The following is a 16,343-nucleotide window of genomic DNA, read 5'->3' on the forward strand; positions in this document are numbered from 1 at the left end:
AGCAGAGCGAACTGTGAAGATCATGGTTGAGTCGGGCGGACACTCGATGAAGCTCAGCTGTGCTCCGGAGGCCATATTAACTGAAAAAGTCAAGAAAAATGTGGGTAAAAATCAGCACTGGCGAGTGTATGAAACAATAGTTGGCTGGTAACATTTTTATGAGTTCCAACAATGCATGAATCTGAAGAAACGTGAATGATGCTCGGGACAGTTGACGGGCAGCGCTGCATCGTCACGAAAGATTAAGCGCAAGAAAACGAGAAAGAGCTAAATCCGTTACTCGCCCAGACAAATTCACACAAAATTATGTCAAAAAATAGTGAGTATCCTCATAAACACAGTCGTTATAATGAGTTGAGAAAGTAAACGTGTGTGTATCAGTGTATTGGATCCGTGTGTTCACTCTTAAAGTGACAGTAGCCTAATATTCCTGCTAATGTTCATCAAACAACAAAAGACAAAGTGAAAATCACTCACTGCTCTTGACTGAATAACTATTATTATTAATTAATTGTAATATTGTATTTATTTGTGCTTTTGTTTGTAATTTGATTATTTGTTCTTATTTTATACTGACTGTTTACTTATCTTTATTAATGTTTCAAAAGATAGGATAGTAGTTTTAACTGTGGTATCGAAATTGCTATAGAGAATTGTTCATTTTCACTGGTATCTAAAATGTTGGTGTCCTAACTGTTTTAATGAAGGGTGAAATATACACTCACCTAAAGGATTATTAGGAACACCAGTTCAATTTCTCATTAATGCAATTATCTAATCAACCAATCACATGGCAGTTGCTTCAGTGCATTTAGGGGTGTGGTCCTGGTCAAGACAATCTCCTGAACTCCACACTGAATGTCGGAATGGGAAAGAAAGGTGATTTAAGACATTTTGAGCGTGGCATGGTTGTTGGTGCCAGACGGGCCGGTCTGAGTATTTCACAATCTGCTCAGTTACTGGGATTTTCACGCACAACCATTTCTAGGGTTTACAAAGAATGGTGTGAAAAGGGAAAAACATCCAGTATGCGGCAGTCCTGTGGGAGAAAATGCCTTGTTGATGCTAGAGGTCAGGGGAGAATGGGCCGACTGATTCAAGCTGATAGAAGAGCAACTTTGACTGAAATAACCACTCGTTACAACCGAGGTCTGCAGCAAAGCATTTGTGAAGCCACAACACACACAACCTTGAGGCGGATGGGCTACAACAGCAGAAGACCCCACCAGGTACCACTCATCTCCACTACAAAGAGGAAAAAGAGGCGACAATTTGCACGAGCTCACCAAAATTGGACAGTTGAAGACTGGAAAAATGTTTCCTGGTCTGATGAGTCTGGATTTCTGTGGAGACATTCAGATGGTAGAGTCAGAATTTGGCGTAAACAGAATGAGAACATGGATCCATCATGCCTTGTTACCACTGTGCAGGCTGGTGGTGGTGGTGTAATGGTGTGGGGGATGTTTTCTTGGCACACTTTAGGCCCCTTAGTGCCAATTGGGCATGGTTTAAATGCCACGGCCTACCTGAGCATTGTTTCTGCCCATGTCCATCCCTTTATGAGCACCATGTCCCCATCCTCTGATGGCTACTTCCAGCAGGATAATGCACCGTCACAAAGCTCCAATCATTTCAAACTGGTTTCTTGAACATGACAATGAGTTCACTGGACTAAAATGGCCGCCACAGTCACCAGATCTCAACCCAATAGAGCATCTTTGGGATGTGGTGGAACAGGAGCTTCGTGCCCTGGATGTGCATCCCACAAATCTCCATCAACTGCAGATGCTCTCCTATCAATATGGGCCAACATTTCTAAAGAATGCTTTCAGCAGCTTGTTGAATCAATGCCACGTAGAATTAAGGCAGTTCTGAAGGCAAAAGGGGGTCAAACACAGTATTAGTGTGTGTTCCTAATAATCCTTTAGGTGAGTGTATATTTATAGGCGGTACATTTTCTTAAACCACTGGTCATTGGCTGATATGGTTAAGTAAGTTTTAGGCCCACAAACACAGACCTCACTTGGTGGGCACAGTTGGCGAGCCAGAGCGGTGGAAGTGGATGTTCTGCCACCTGTCTTTTGACTAAAACTAGACTAAAATGATGAGACTTTTAGTCGACTAAAACTTGACTAAGATACCTTGAGTTGTCTTTTGACTAAAACTAGACTAAAATGATGAGACTTTTAGTCGACTAAAACTTGACTAAGATACCTTGAGTTGTCTTTTGACTAAAACTAGACTAAAATGATGAGACTTTTAGTCGACTAAAACTTGACTAAGATATCTTGAGTTGTCTTTTGACTAAAACTAGACTAAAATGATGAGACTTTTAGTCGACTAAAACTTGACTAAGATATCTTGAGTTGTCTTTTGACTAAAACTAGACTAAAATGATGAGACTTTTAGTCGACTAAAACTTGACTAAGATACCTTGAGTTGTCTTTTGACTAAAACTAGACTAAAATGATGAGACTTTTAGTCGACTAAAACTTGACTAAGATACCTTGAGTTGTCTTTTGACTAAAACTAGACTAAAATGATGAGACTTTTAGTCGACTAAAACTTGACTAAGATACCTTGAGTTGTCTTTGACTAAAACTAGACTAAAACGATGAGACTTTTAGTCGACTAAAACTTGACTAAGATATCTTGAGTTGTCTTTTGACTAAAACTAGACTAAAATGATGAGACTTTTAGTCGACTAAAACTTGACTAAGATACCTTGAGTTGTCTTTTGACTAAAACTAGACTAAAATGATGAGACTTTTAGTCGACTAAAACTTGACTAAGATACCTTGAGTTGTCTTTGACTAAAACTAGACTAAAACGATGAGACTTTTAGTCGACTAAAACTTGACTAAGAAACCTTGAGTTGTCTTTTGACTAAAACTAGACTAAAATGACGAGACTTTTAGTCGACTAAAACTTGACTAAGATACCTTGAGTTGTCTTTTGACTAAAACTAGACTAAAATGACGAGACTTTTAGTCGACTAAAACTTGACTAAGATACCTTGAGTTGTCTTTTGACTAAAACTAGACTAAAATGACGAGACTTTTAAGGCCTGTACACACCGGGACGAATATCGCGCGCGCTTATCGCCAGCGTTTTTCGTGCCGTTTTTCGGCGCGTCTTGAGTGTTCACACCCAAGCGATTTTCACTGGCGCTGCGCCGAGTGAACGTGCACATTCAGTCGATGCGCTCCCGGTACACAAGATGGTGCTGCGGCACTTTAAGCCTCTGACACTCGCTTGTCACACAGAAGGAGAAGAGAGACAGTATTTACGTGCTTGCCATAACCATAGACATATTATGTATATGGACAAAACCATTCACACACTTTTTGCTAACTGGCAAGCAGCATTAGCAGTTCATCTTCTTCTTTGTCTACTTACTACTTCTTCGTCGTATCAGTGTGTGCTCGGCAAGAGCGTTTTGTGCTCGAGCGCCACCAAGTCGTGTTTTACTGTCACTTCAGCAGCTCCAGGCACGTGAACAAAAGCGCCGATCTCATTGGTCGGCCAGTTTTTTACGCGCCGCGTCAAAATAAAAAAACGAACCAGAGGCGTTTTTTTAAAAATGACGCTTTTACGCCTGGCGTTTTGCGCGTCGGTGTGAACACTCACATTGGCGCCGATTGTTTAGTCCCGAGGCGTTAAACGTCGGCGATAAACGCGTGCGAAAATCGCCCACGGTGTGAACAGGCCTTTAGTCGACTAAAACTTGACTAAGATACCTTGAGTTGTCTTTTGACTAAAACTAGACTAAAATGACGAGACTTTTAGTCGACTAAAACTTGACTAAGACACCTTGAGTTGTCTTTTGACTAAAACTAGACTAAAATGACGAGACTTTTAGTCGACTAAAACTTGACTAAGATACCTTGAGTTGTCTTTTGACTAAAACTAGACTAAAATGACGAGACTTTTAGTCGACTAAAACTTGACTAAGATACCTTGAGTTGTCTTTTGACTAAAACAAGACTAAAATGATGAGACTTTTAGTCGACTAAAACTTGACTAAGATACCTTGAGTTGTCTTTTGACTAAAACTAGACTAAAACGACGAGACTTTTAGTCGACTAAAACTTGCCTAAGATACCTTGAGTTGTCTTTTGACTAAAACTAGACTAAAATGATGAGACTTTTAGTCGACTAAAACTTGCCTAAGATATCTTGAGTTGTCTTTTGACTAAAACTAGACTAAAATGACGAGACTTTTAGTCGACTAAAACTTGACTAAGATACCTTGAGTTGTCTTTTGACTAAAACTAGACTAAAATGATGAGACTTTTAGTCGACTAAAACTTGACTAAGATACCTTGAGTTGTCTTTTGACTAAAACTAGACTAAAACGACGAGACTTTTAGTCGACTAAAACTTGCCTAAGATATCTTGAGTTGTCTTTTGACTAAAACTAGACTAAAATGACGAGACTTTTAGTCGACTAAAACTTGACTAAGATACCTTGAGTTGTCTTTTGACTAAAACAAGACTAAAATGATGAGACTTTTAGTCGACTAAAACTTGACTAAGATACCTTGAGTTGTCTTTTGACTAAAACTAGACTAAAATGATGAGACTTTTAGTCGACTAAAACTTGACTAAGATACCTTGAGTTGTCTTTTGACTAAAACTAGACTAAAATGATGAGACTTTTAGTCGACTAAAACGTGACTAAGATATCTTGAGTTGTCTTTTGACTAAAACTAGACTAAAATGATGAGACTTTTAGTCGACTAAAACGTGACTAAGATATCTTGAGTTGTCTTTTGACTAAAACGAGACTAAAATGATGAGACTTTTAGTCAACTAAAACTTGCCTAAGATATCTTGAGTTTTCTTTTGATTAAAACTAGACTAAAGTGATGAGACTTTTAGTCGACTAAAACTTGACCAAGATACCTTGAGTTGTCTTTTGACTAAAACTAGAGTAAAACGACAAGATTTTTAGTCGACTAAAACTTGACTAAGATACCTTGAGTTGTCTTTTGACTTAAACTAGAGTAAAACGACGAGATTTTTAGTCGACTAAAACTTGACTAAGATGCCTTGAGTTGTCTTTTGACTAAAACTAGACTAAAATGATGAGACTTTTAGTCGACTAAAACTTGACTAAGATGCCTTGAGTTGTCTTTTGACTAAAACTAGACTAAAATGACGAGACTTTTAGTCGACTAAAACTTGACTAAGATACCTTGAGTTGTCTTTTGACTAAAACTAGACTAAAATGACGAGACTTTTAGTCGACTAAAACTTGACTAAGATACCTTGAGTTGTCTTTTGACTAAAACTAGACTAAAATGACGAGACTTTTAGTCGACTAAAACTTGACTAAGATACCTTGAGTTGTCTTTTGACTAAAACTAGACTAAAATGACGAGACTTTTAGTCGACTAAAACTTGACTAAGATACCTTGAGTTGTCTTTTGACTAAAACTAGACTAAAACGACGAGACTTTTAGTCGACTTAAACTTGCCTAAGATAACTTGAGTTGTCTTTTGACTAAAACTAGACTAAAATGACGAGACTTTTAGTCGACAAAAACTTGATTAAGATGCCTTGAGTTGTCTTTTGACTAAAACTAGACTCAAATGATGAGACTTTTAGTCAACTAAAACTTGCCTAAGATATCTTGAGTTGTCTTTTGACTAAAACTAGACTAAAATGACGAGACTTTTAGTCGACTAAAACTTGACTAAGATACCTTGAGTTGTCTTTTGACTAAAACTAGACTAAAATGACGAGACTTTTAGTCGACTAAAACTTGACTAAGATACCTTGAGTTGTCTTTTGACTAAAACTAGACTAAAATGACGAGACTTTTAGTCGACTAAAACTTGACTAAGATACCTTGAGTTGTCTTTTGACTAAAACTAGACTAAAACGACGAGACTTTTAGTCGACTTAAACTTGCCTAAGATAACTTGAGTTGTCTTTTGACTAAAACTAGACTAAAATGACGAGACTTTTAGTCGACAAAAACTTGATTAAGATGCCTTGAGTTGTCTTTTGACTAAAACTAGACTCAAATGATGAGACTTTTAGTCAACTAAAACTTGCCTAAGATATCTTGAGTTGTCTTTTGACTAAAACTAGACTAAAACGACAAGATTTTTAGTCGACTAAAACTTGCCTAAGATATCTTGAGTTGTCTTTTGACTAAAACTAGACTAAAACGACGAGATTTTTAGTCGACTAAAACTTGCCTAAGATATCTTGAGTTGTCTTTTGACTAAAACTAGACTAAAATGACGAGACTTTTAGTCGACTAAAACTTGACTAAGATACCTTGAGTTGTCTTTTGACTAAAACTAGACTAAAATGACGAGACTTTTAGTCGACTAAAACTTGACTAAGATACCTTGAGTAGTCTTTTGACTAAAACTAGACTAAAATGACGAGACTTTTAGTCGACTAAAACTTGACTAAGATATCTTGAGTTGTCTTTTGACTAAAACTAGACTAAAACAACGAGATTTTTAGTCGACTAAAACTTGCCTAAGATATCTTGAGTTGTCTTTTGACTAAAACTAGACTAAAACGACGAGATTTTTAGTCGACTAAAACTTGACTAAGATGCCTTGAGTTGTCTTTTGACTAAAACTAGACTAAAATGATGAGACTTTTAGTCGACTAAAACTTGACTAAGATGCCTTGAGTTGTCTTTTGACTAAAACTAGACTAAAATGACGAGACTTTTAGTCGACTAAAACTTGACTAAGATACCTTGAGTTGTCTTTTGACTAAAACTAGACTAAAATGACGAGACTTTTAGTCGACTAAAACTTGACTAAGATACCTTGAGTTGTCTTTTGACTAAAACTAGACTAAAATGATGAGACTTTTAGTCGACTAAAACTTGACTAAGATACCTTGAGTTGTCTTTTGACTAAAACTAGACTAAAACGACGAGACTTTTAGTTGACTTAAACTTGCCTAGGATAACTTGAGTTGTCTTTTGACTAAAACTAGACTAAAATGACGAGACTTTTAGTCGACAAAAACTTGACTAAGATATCTTGAGTTGTCTTTTGACTAAAACTAGACTAAAACGACGAGATTTTTAGTCAACTAAAACTTGCCTAAGATATCTTGAGTTGTCTTTTGACTAAAACTAGACTAAAATTATGAGACTTTTAGTCGACTAAAACTTGACTAAGATACCTTGAGTAGTCTTTTGACTAAAACTAGACTAAAATGATGAGACTTTTAGTCCACTAAAACTTGACTAAGATACCTTGAGTTGTCTTTTGACTAAAACTAGACTAAAATGATGAGACTTTTAGTCGACTAAAACTTGACTAAGATATCTTGAGTTGTCTTTTGACTAAAACTAGACTAAAACGACGAGATTTTTAGTCAACTAAAACTTGCCTAAGATATCTTGAGTTGTCTTTTGACTAAAACTAGACTAAAACGACGAGACTTTTAGTCGACTAAACATGTTTCCACAAACACAGACCTCACTTGGTGGGCACAGTTGGCGAGCCAGAGCGATGGAAGTGGATGTTCTGCCATTTGCCATCACGGCGATGCCAGACGCGCGTTTCCTCCGACTGCATGGTGCGAGGCATGTTGTTGACATCCATGTATTGGGTGAGCCTTATATAAGCCACGCATGCAGCATCCTCGCCGATCAGGTGCACATGAGGGTTCAGCAGGATGGTGTGGATGGGCTTGTGGCCTTTGGAGAGAGCTAGAACAGAAGGACAGTAATCCACAAACTGCATGTATTCCTCAGCAAGTGTAATAAAATCTCTAAGACATCATTAAAACAATATGCATGTTGGAGCTTGACATCCAATTTCATCATTCTGTGTGTTCAAGGTCTACATGTAATTGATGACAGACGTTTGGTTAACCCTCTGGTGTTCTTCATTTATGGGTCACACTCAGGACCTTCGGGTCAAAAATGACCCGGAGGGCGGGATTAAGATAAAAGATAAAAAAAGTTTTTTGAGTAAAATCAATGAAATATATTATTGTTAAACAATATTTTTTCTTTTCTTTTTTGGTGTTTTGAGATAATTTTATGATTAATAATTAATATTTATGCAATAATTATGACCCATTTTTTCCCATAGAATATAATAAAAAATTTTATATCTATATATCATTTTTTTATTAAAGCTGTATTTCATTTTGGAGTCAAGCCTAGGCCTCATGAAAGCAATTTTTTAGATGAGATCGGTGCCATCCGGTGGACACATTGAGCATTTTTATCACGCAATAGCACATTTTTACCACTAGAGTGGATCTTGCGTTTTATTAAAAAAATTAAAAAATCGTAGCTTCATCGAAATGGTCCGAAACTTGGTGACTTTATTGGTACTTGGTATATGAACACCCAAAAAAATTGGGGACAGGATTTGAGAAGTCAAAAAAAAATAGTCACACTCAGGACCTTCGGGTCAAAAATGACCCTCAGAGGAAATGAATGGGAAATTCGTTTTTTTGTGCGTACAATCTACAAATCAGCCAGGATGCAGAAAAAAAGACTCAACAGTGAAGATCTCTAAAACATCAAGAGTGCAAAACAGACAAAAAAACTCACACACACACACACACACACACACACTTATACACACAAAAACACACGCACACACAAATTAACGTGTGCCATTCCAAAAGCTAATTGTGTTTTTGTGTGTATAAGTGTGTGTGTGTGAGTTTTTTTGTCTGTTTTGCCCTCCTGATGTTTTAGAGATCTTGTTGAGTCCTTTTTTTCTGCATCCTGGCTGATTTGTCGATTGTATGCACAAAAAAACTCTGTATTTTCATATTTTAACCAATTTCCCATTCATTTCCTATGGGGGTCATTTTTGACCCGAAGGTCCTGAATGTGACTATTTTTTTACGACCACTTAGACTTTTCCAATCCTGTTCATATACCAAGTACCAATAAAGTCACCAAGTTTCGGACCATTCCGATGAAGCTACGATTTTTAACATTAAAAATAAAAAAAAAATTCGGGTCAGAAATGACTGAAGAGCCCCAGAGGGTTGAATGATTCACGTCTTACCGTTTTCAAAGTAGAACCTGTGGAAATCCGTCCCCTCCACCAGGTTTCCCAAAGCTTCAGGTTCAAAAGATGTCAGTCCAGGGTCACAAATCTTCCTGTGGAATATTATTAACATGTCATTAATGCTAAAAGACAAGAGTGAAGGACAAACGATGAGATGAAAACACTCACGTGTACGCTTCAAAATCTCCATTATTGATGGCTTCAATCAGCAGCTCTGTGACTTTGATTATCTCCTGTTTCCGCGCTAAAACGCACAAAATGAAAAACTGTGTAAAACACATGAATCTTAAACAAAAATACAGTCCCAGGCAGAACAGGGTTTCTGCAGGTTTCCCCAAGTCAAATTTAAGACTTTTTAAGACCTTTGTGAATTAAATTTAAGACCTATTTAAAGGAAATGCAGTCACTAAATTACTAAATTAATTTCTTCAAATTGAACAAATCGATAAACTTGCACTTCCCCAAAGCTCAATCCCACCATGATTTCGCTGTTTTTGTGATTTTTTAGATGAAAATGACTGAATTTGTGGTGGTAATTTCCAGAAATGTGCATAATTAGGATACCACATTTACTATATTATGTATTATATTAGATGCACAATAGTCACACATGACAATAGAACAAACCAAATGCATAAATCTTGTTTATTTTGGTTTCTTGCCATTATCTAGCGGTGAAATTACAAATTATGCAGGACCTCAAAAAATGCATTGCTGATTTTTCGTTGTATTTAGTAATGGCGGAAATGCGAAGAATAAAGCTGAAGAATAAAATCCATTTGATGTGTCTGTGGTACAATCCGAAAGAGACTCGCGCCAATAACACGAAAGCTGATTGGCTGCAATATAAGTTACATATTGGTCTCATTTGTAGTCGTAATACAGCGAATTATATTTGGACTAGCGAAAGAAAGAACTACAACACCACGGAATTAAAAAACCAAACATTCTAGAGCGTTTCAATGAGCTTTAGAGCTAGCGTTACATGGACATAGGAAAATGAAGACCTGTTTAAAACTATTGAAGACCTAGAACAGAATAATTCCACCAGTTTAAGACTTTTTAAGGCCTAAAATTTTGATTTGGAAATTCTAGACTTTTTAAGACCCTGCAGATTGTCATGTGTGTGGAAATATTGACGTTAACACAGGCCAGAGAAAGCAAGACTTGTGCCATTGCCACTAGAGGGCACTAAAGCACCTTAAACATCTAAAACACACCCACACCTCAAGGGACACTTCAGTCAAAACTAGAGACCAAACCAGATGTTTGCAGAGACGCTTCAGTGATTTGGTGACACAATGACGGCCCAAAATGAACACACACTCTCATCAAACTCTAAATAAGACAAGCAGGAGTGCATTAGAGTGTGGAAAGCTTGTGTCCAGCCCGGTTTATAAATCATAAGTTGTATTTCTTCCGTGGTAAAGTGAGAGGTTTTCAGATGTCCAGGAAGTCCTTCAGTCCATGAGGGCTGGTGATTTGACTGATGCAAATGAGAAGAAACAGCAACACAACACAACCAATGGCAGTGCAGACGAACACTGGAGTTGATTGTGAGCAAGATGTTCAGGTCGCATTATACATTACACACTATTGAATTTACAACCACTTTCCTCTGTAGATGACAATGGATAGACTGTCGAAATGGAGCGGCATCTTGTTTTGTGGTCAGTGGTTTAATCCCAGATCTGGACATACACTATGTCACTGCCTGGGTAGCTATGGTTTTTGCAGCACACACACACACACACACACACACACACACACACACACACACACACACACACACACACACACACACACACACACACACACACACACACACACACACACACACACACACACACACACACACACACACACACACACACACACACACACACACACACACACACACACACACACACACACACACACACACACACACACACACACACACACACACACACACACACACACACACACACACACACACACACACACACACACACACACACACACACACACACACACACACACACACACACACACACACACACACACACACACACACACACACACACACACACACACACTCATCTTCCATCACGTTTACTGAATGTGTGTGTGGATCAGTGTACACTGGGCTGCTTTACTAATGAGGGTCAGTAAAACACAAGATTTGCACAAAAGTTGCTTCTCAACTTTGTATCTCACAATTCAGACTTTTCTTTTCTCAGAATTGATATAAACTCACAATAGCAAGTCCGAATTGCAAAATATAAACTCGCAATCAAGTAAATTTCGGAATTGTTAGCTGTTTTTTTCTCAGAAATGGCCTTTATAATGCGCAATTTCACATTTATATCTCACATTTCTAATATAAACCAGCAATTCTTTTCAGACTTTTTTCTCAGAACTGTGAGATATAATCTTGCAATTAACTGCGAGAAAATATCAAAATTACAACCATACTTTTTTTTTTTTTTACTCAGAAATTGCCTTTTTAATGCGCAATTGCGAATTTATACTCAATTATGCGATATAAATTTGTAATACTGACTTTTTTCTCGCAATTGCGAGTTTATATCTTACAATGCTGACTTTTTTCTTGTAAACGCGACTTTATTTCACAGAATCAGAATTTTATAATCTCACAATTCTGACATAACTCGCAATTGTGAGAAAAGAAGTGTGAGATAAAAAGTCGCAATTACCTTTTGGTTCATTTTATTTCGTAGCGGAAACAAACTTCCATAGAAGACTGAATCCAGCATCTATAAATAAGATATCGCTTGGCTTAACTAACAACAGCTGAGGTCTTGTCTGTGCAAATCGCAGAAATAATAATAATAATAATAATAATAATAATAATAATAATAATAATATCTGTTTGCTATATGCTTTAACACTAGAACCGCCACGGGGTAACATTTATCCATGGCTGTTTTTCAAATGTATATAACAGATTTTCAATAAAATATCCAAGTCTCCCAGTCACTGACTTTTACTAAAACTGTGTTCTTTACAATCCCCTGATGTTAAAAATTGTTTAGATAAAACCAGATTTAAAAACAGGGCTTTTATACCTATAAGCGCCAGCGGGTCAAATTTACCCCGATATAATTCCTCTATTTTCACGCTGTGTTTGAGCAACGCGTCGGCTTACTGTAAACATTCACACAAGACACACTCAAATAAAGATGTTTTAGCCTATTTATAAGTGTTCAAACTTTGGATTAATTATACATTTTTGTTTCGCTATTTTTTATCGTGTAATTGTTTGCTACTGTGTAGCTATTTATTCAAGTCCGCCAGTTTCCTGGAATGAATGAAATAAAACAATTTTCATGATTACAGCAATATTGGTGTTGTTCTCTTATTCAAATTATAAATGATATAACTAGGCTATACAAATTAATAATTAATTAGGCGAAACTGTGCGCTTAGATTTGTCGGTGGATTATTATAATCGCTCTTTATTGTCTATTTAGGGTATTTTAGAAATTTAAATAACATGGATTATCTTAATATGAGATGAATGACATTTTATTATAATATTACACCACCCAAATATGTATTTATTTCCATCTAATTCTCGTCGTCATTGCTGATTTAGCCTATAGTCACCAAAAAGTGATTAGTGTAACTGCTTAAAATAGCACAGAAAAACAGGACAAAAACACAGTTGATGACTAAAAATAATCATTTCATGACTCTATACTAGGGCTGTCAAAAGATTAATCGCGATTAATCGCATCCAAAATAAACGTTTGTGTTTACATAATATATATGTGTGTACTCTGTTAATTATTATTTATATATAAACACATTCATGTATATATTTAAGAAAAAAATATAATTTTTATATATAAAACATTTATATTTATATATATTATAGATTATATAAATGTATATACAGTATATACATGCAAATATTTCTTAAATATATACATGCTTGTGTGTGTATTTATATATAAATAATAATTAACAGAGTACACACACATATATATCATGTAAACACAAACGTTTATTTTGGATGCGATTAATCGCGATTAATCTTTTGAAAGCCCTACTCTATACATTACTTTGTGAAGACAGTGGCATGATACAGTGATTTCTTACGTTTTTTAGACGTTTTAAAACAGTTATCATCTGTATGGGTACATTTTACACGGCGGTTTTAGGTATACAGCGCCCTCTGGTGGTTCTAGTGTTAAGACATTTTTAGTTATTTGCAATCTTGTGGCTGGTTCAGCCAATCTCATGGGAAAACGTAACTTTTATATGAATTTGTATGATTATTATTATTATAGTAAGCATGAATGTCCACCCCAATCAACAGATCATATGAAAACAAGATCGTACAAATTCAGCCAAATTAGCCACCAATTCGCCAAAACTTAAAATAGTTCCGAACAGCCATAAAGTGTGCGTTGACTTCCTGTCTCTCTCCGGTCACTTACACTGAATGGAGAAGTGGCTCTGGATTGGCTGAGGCCGTTTGGGAGTAATGCACTGGCCACAATCGGCTGTGGACTGGAAGTGGAGGAAGGCCAAAAAGGCCAATAGGAAAACAAGCAGGTAGAGAACCAGGAGGGCTTTGAGAATGCGGTTACAGCAGACTTCCTCAGGCCACGCGTTTGGGAAGAACCAGCCGCAGGACACAGAGGAGGAAGAGGAAGAGGAAGAGGAAGAGGAAGAGCTCGACTGCTGAGAATGGGACCGTTCACGCGTGTACATTCTAGCTGGAGCGGCAGATAGGGGGTAAACTGACCCGAGTAAACGGAGGATTTATTCATATGGGAAGAACATCCAGCGCAGGATAGATGGAGGGAGGGATGGAGGGATGGGAAAGCAAATAAATGTAATCACAGATTGATAATGTGCGGGCAAAAAGCAGGAAGGTGAGAATGATAAAAACACAGAAGATGAATAACAGATTTAGACCCCTGAAAACAGACATGAATGAAATGAAACATCTGGCTTGTGAATACATGTACATCTTTTACGCTTCGTTCATCATTTTACAACTTTTACAGCACATTTCAGAGCTCTGGCAGAATTTAACATTTATTTTTTAAGATTATGGACTGTGAGTGAGGGTTTGCATGAACAAAAAAAACGTCTTTAAAGGGTTAGTTCACCCAAAAATGTAAATTGTGTGATTAATGACTGAGCCTCATGTGGTTGGACACCCGTCAGACCTCCGTTCATCTTCAGACACAAATGAAGATATTTTAGTGTAAATCTGATGCTCTGAAAGGCCTCCATTGGCTCAACTTTACACTCTCAAGACCCTTAAAAGACACTAAAGACTAAAGTTACAAAGTCCATCTCACTACAGCGGCTCTACAATAACTTTATGAAGACGAGAATAGTTTCTGTGCGCAAAAAAACCCTAAATAACGACTTACATAGTGATGACGATTTCAAAACAAGGCATCATGAAGCTTCGAAGCGTTATGAATCAGTGAGTCGATTCAGCAGTTCAGAGTGTTATGAATCAGTGAGTCGATTCAGCAGTTCAGAGTGTTATGAATCAGTGAGTCGATTCAGCAGTTCAGAGTGTTATGAATCAGTGAGTCGAATCAGCGGTTCAGAGTGTTATGAATCAGTGAGTCGATTCAGTAGTTTGGATCGTCAAATTTCAGCAGTTTGGCGGTTTGACACGCGATCCGAATCATGATTCGACTCACTGATTCATAATGCTCCGAACCGCTGAATCGACTCACTGATTCAATACGCTCCAAACCACTGAATCGACTCACTGATTCATAACGCTCCGAACCGCTGAATCGACTCACAGATTCATAACGCTCCGAACCGCTGAATCGACTCACTGATTCATAACGTTCCGAACCGCTGAATCGACTCACTGATTCATAACGCTCCAAACTGCTGAATCGACTCACTGATTCATAGGCTCTGAACTGCTGAGTCGACTCACTTTTATTCATAACGCTCCAAACTGCTGAATCGACTCACTGACTCATAACGCTCTGAACCGCTGAATCGACTCACTGACTCATAACGCTTCGAAGCTTCATGATGCCGTGTTTTGAAATCGTCATCACTATATAAGTCGTTATTTAGGGTTTTTTTGCGCACAGAAACTATTCTCGTCTTCATAAAGTTATTGTAGAGCCGCTGTAGTGAGATGGACTTTGTAACTTTAGTCTTTAGTGTCTTTTAAGGGTCTTGAGAGTGTAAAGTTGAGCCAATGGAGGCCTTTCAGAGCATCAGATTTACACTAAAATATCTTCATTTGTGTCTGAAGATGAACGGAGGTCTGACGGGTGTCCAACCACATGAGGCTCAGTCATTAATCACACAATTTACATTTTTGGGTGAACTAACCCTTTAACTAAAATATTGTTATTATTAATAAGTGAAAATAGCAATAGATTCTATTTACACTGTATTTTCTTTGCAATAAGTGTAAATAATTGTTAGATGATATTTACACTAATAAATAGTGGCAGGTACTATAATGTGCACCTCAGTGTTAAATGGTACGCAATAATAACGGAGTATAAATTATTATATTTATTAAAATTATGAAATGGACGTCGCCTTATTAGGTCAATAAAGCCCTCCATACACCGACCCCTAACCCTAAACACACCTTTATTTCCACTTTTCGACAATTTTATTAATTTTCATAATAATAAATGCCTGATATGATAGGGAGCGAGTTCGGCAAAAGGCGGATTCAAACTTGGGTCAAAACTTTCTGTCACACCTTACCCCTACACTATTGCTACTGTTGTCTTCTGTATTATCGTCTGGTCCAATCAGATGTCAGTGGGCGGAGTTAGTGTAAATAGCCTCTGCCAACAAGACGGACGATTTGCATTTAGTGTAAACAGATTTTTTTTTTCTCTTGACAGATGTAATGAGATTCACATTTATACGACTTGACGTTTAGAATCAGAATAAATAACAAATTAAAATACCATTAAATATCATGTCACACACACACACACACACACACAAAAGCATTTACTGTATGTCACACAACCTAATCTACACATATTTATACACAACCGTAGCTTCAAAGCTCATGATTGCAAAAAAAAAGAGGAACAGAAAGTTAGAAGGCATGTGAGACGAAAGCTTAAAATAAAAAGCTTCAGCTCAACAGATATTCATCAAACCGCAACCATACATTACAGAGTATGGTGGCATTCATCATATATACTGTCTGAGAGTCGCTGTTTAAGAAACACATAAAGGCCTAATAATTGACTTCTAATCATAAAGTTTTGAAGCATTGTTAAAATGTTTCCTGTCCGTGATGAGCCTTCATCTGTTCACTGAATCTG

General features: G+C 37.0%; 1 protein-coding gene across 9 annotated transcripts in view; it reads right to left on the reverse strand.

The window, feature by feature from the left end:
- Nucleotides 1–16,343, reverse strand: part of camk2d1 (calcium/calmodulin-dependent protein kinase (CaM kinase) II delta 1) — a gene marked incomplete at its 5' end in the record, with an annotated part of 118,020 nt that overhangs the window by 2,783 nt on the left and 98,894 nt on the right. For 8 of the 9 annotated variants that reach the window (XM_079805820.1, XM_079805815.1, XM_079805822.1 and 5 more), the window contains 4 exons: nucleotides 1–80; nucleotides 7,470–7,703; nucleotides 9,031–9,125; nucleotides 9,202–9,277. The exon at nucleotides 1–80 is cut by the window's left edge. In XM_079805820.1, the coding sequence (XP_079661946.1) occupies nucleotides 7,471–7,703; nucleotides 9,031–9,125; nucleotides 9,202–9,277 (404 nt within the window). In that variant the 3' untranslated portion in view covers nucleotides 1–80; nucleotide 7,470. Of the gene's footprint in view, nucleotides 81–7,469; nucleotides 7,704–9,030; nucleotides 9,126–9,201; nucleotides 9,278–13,481; nucleotides 13,788–16,343 lie in introns of all 9 variants that reach the window. The other variant, XM_079805823.1, reaches the window with a different exon arrangement.

The sequence above is a fragment of the Gobio gobio genome (assembly GCF_949357685.1).
Source record: "Gobio gobio genome assembly, chromosome: 2".
NCBI classification, from domain to species: domain Eukaryota; kingdom Metazoa; phylum Chordata; class Actinopteri; order Cypriniformes; family Gobionidae; genus Gobio; species Gobio gobio.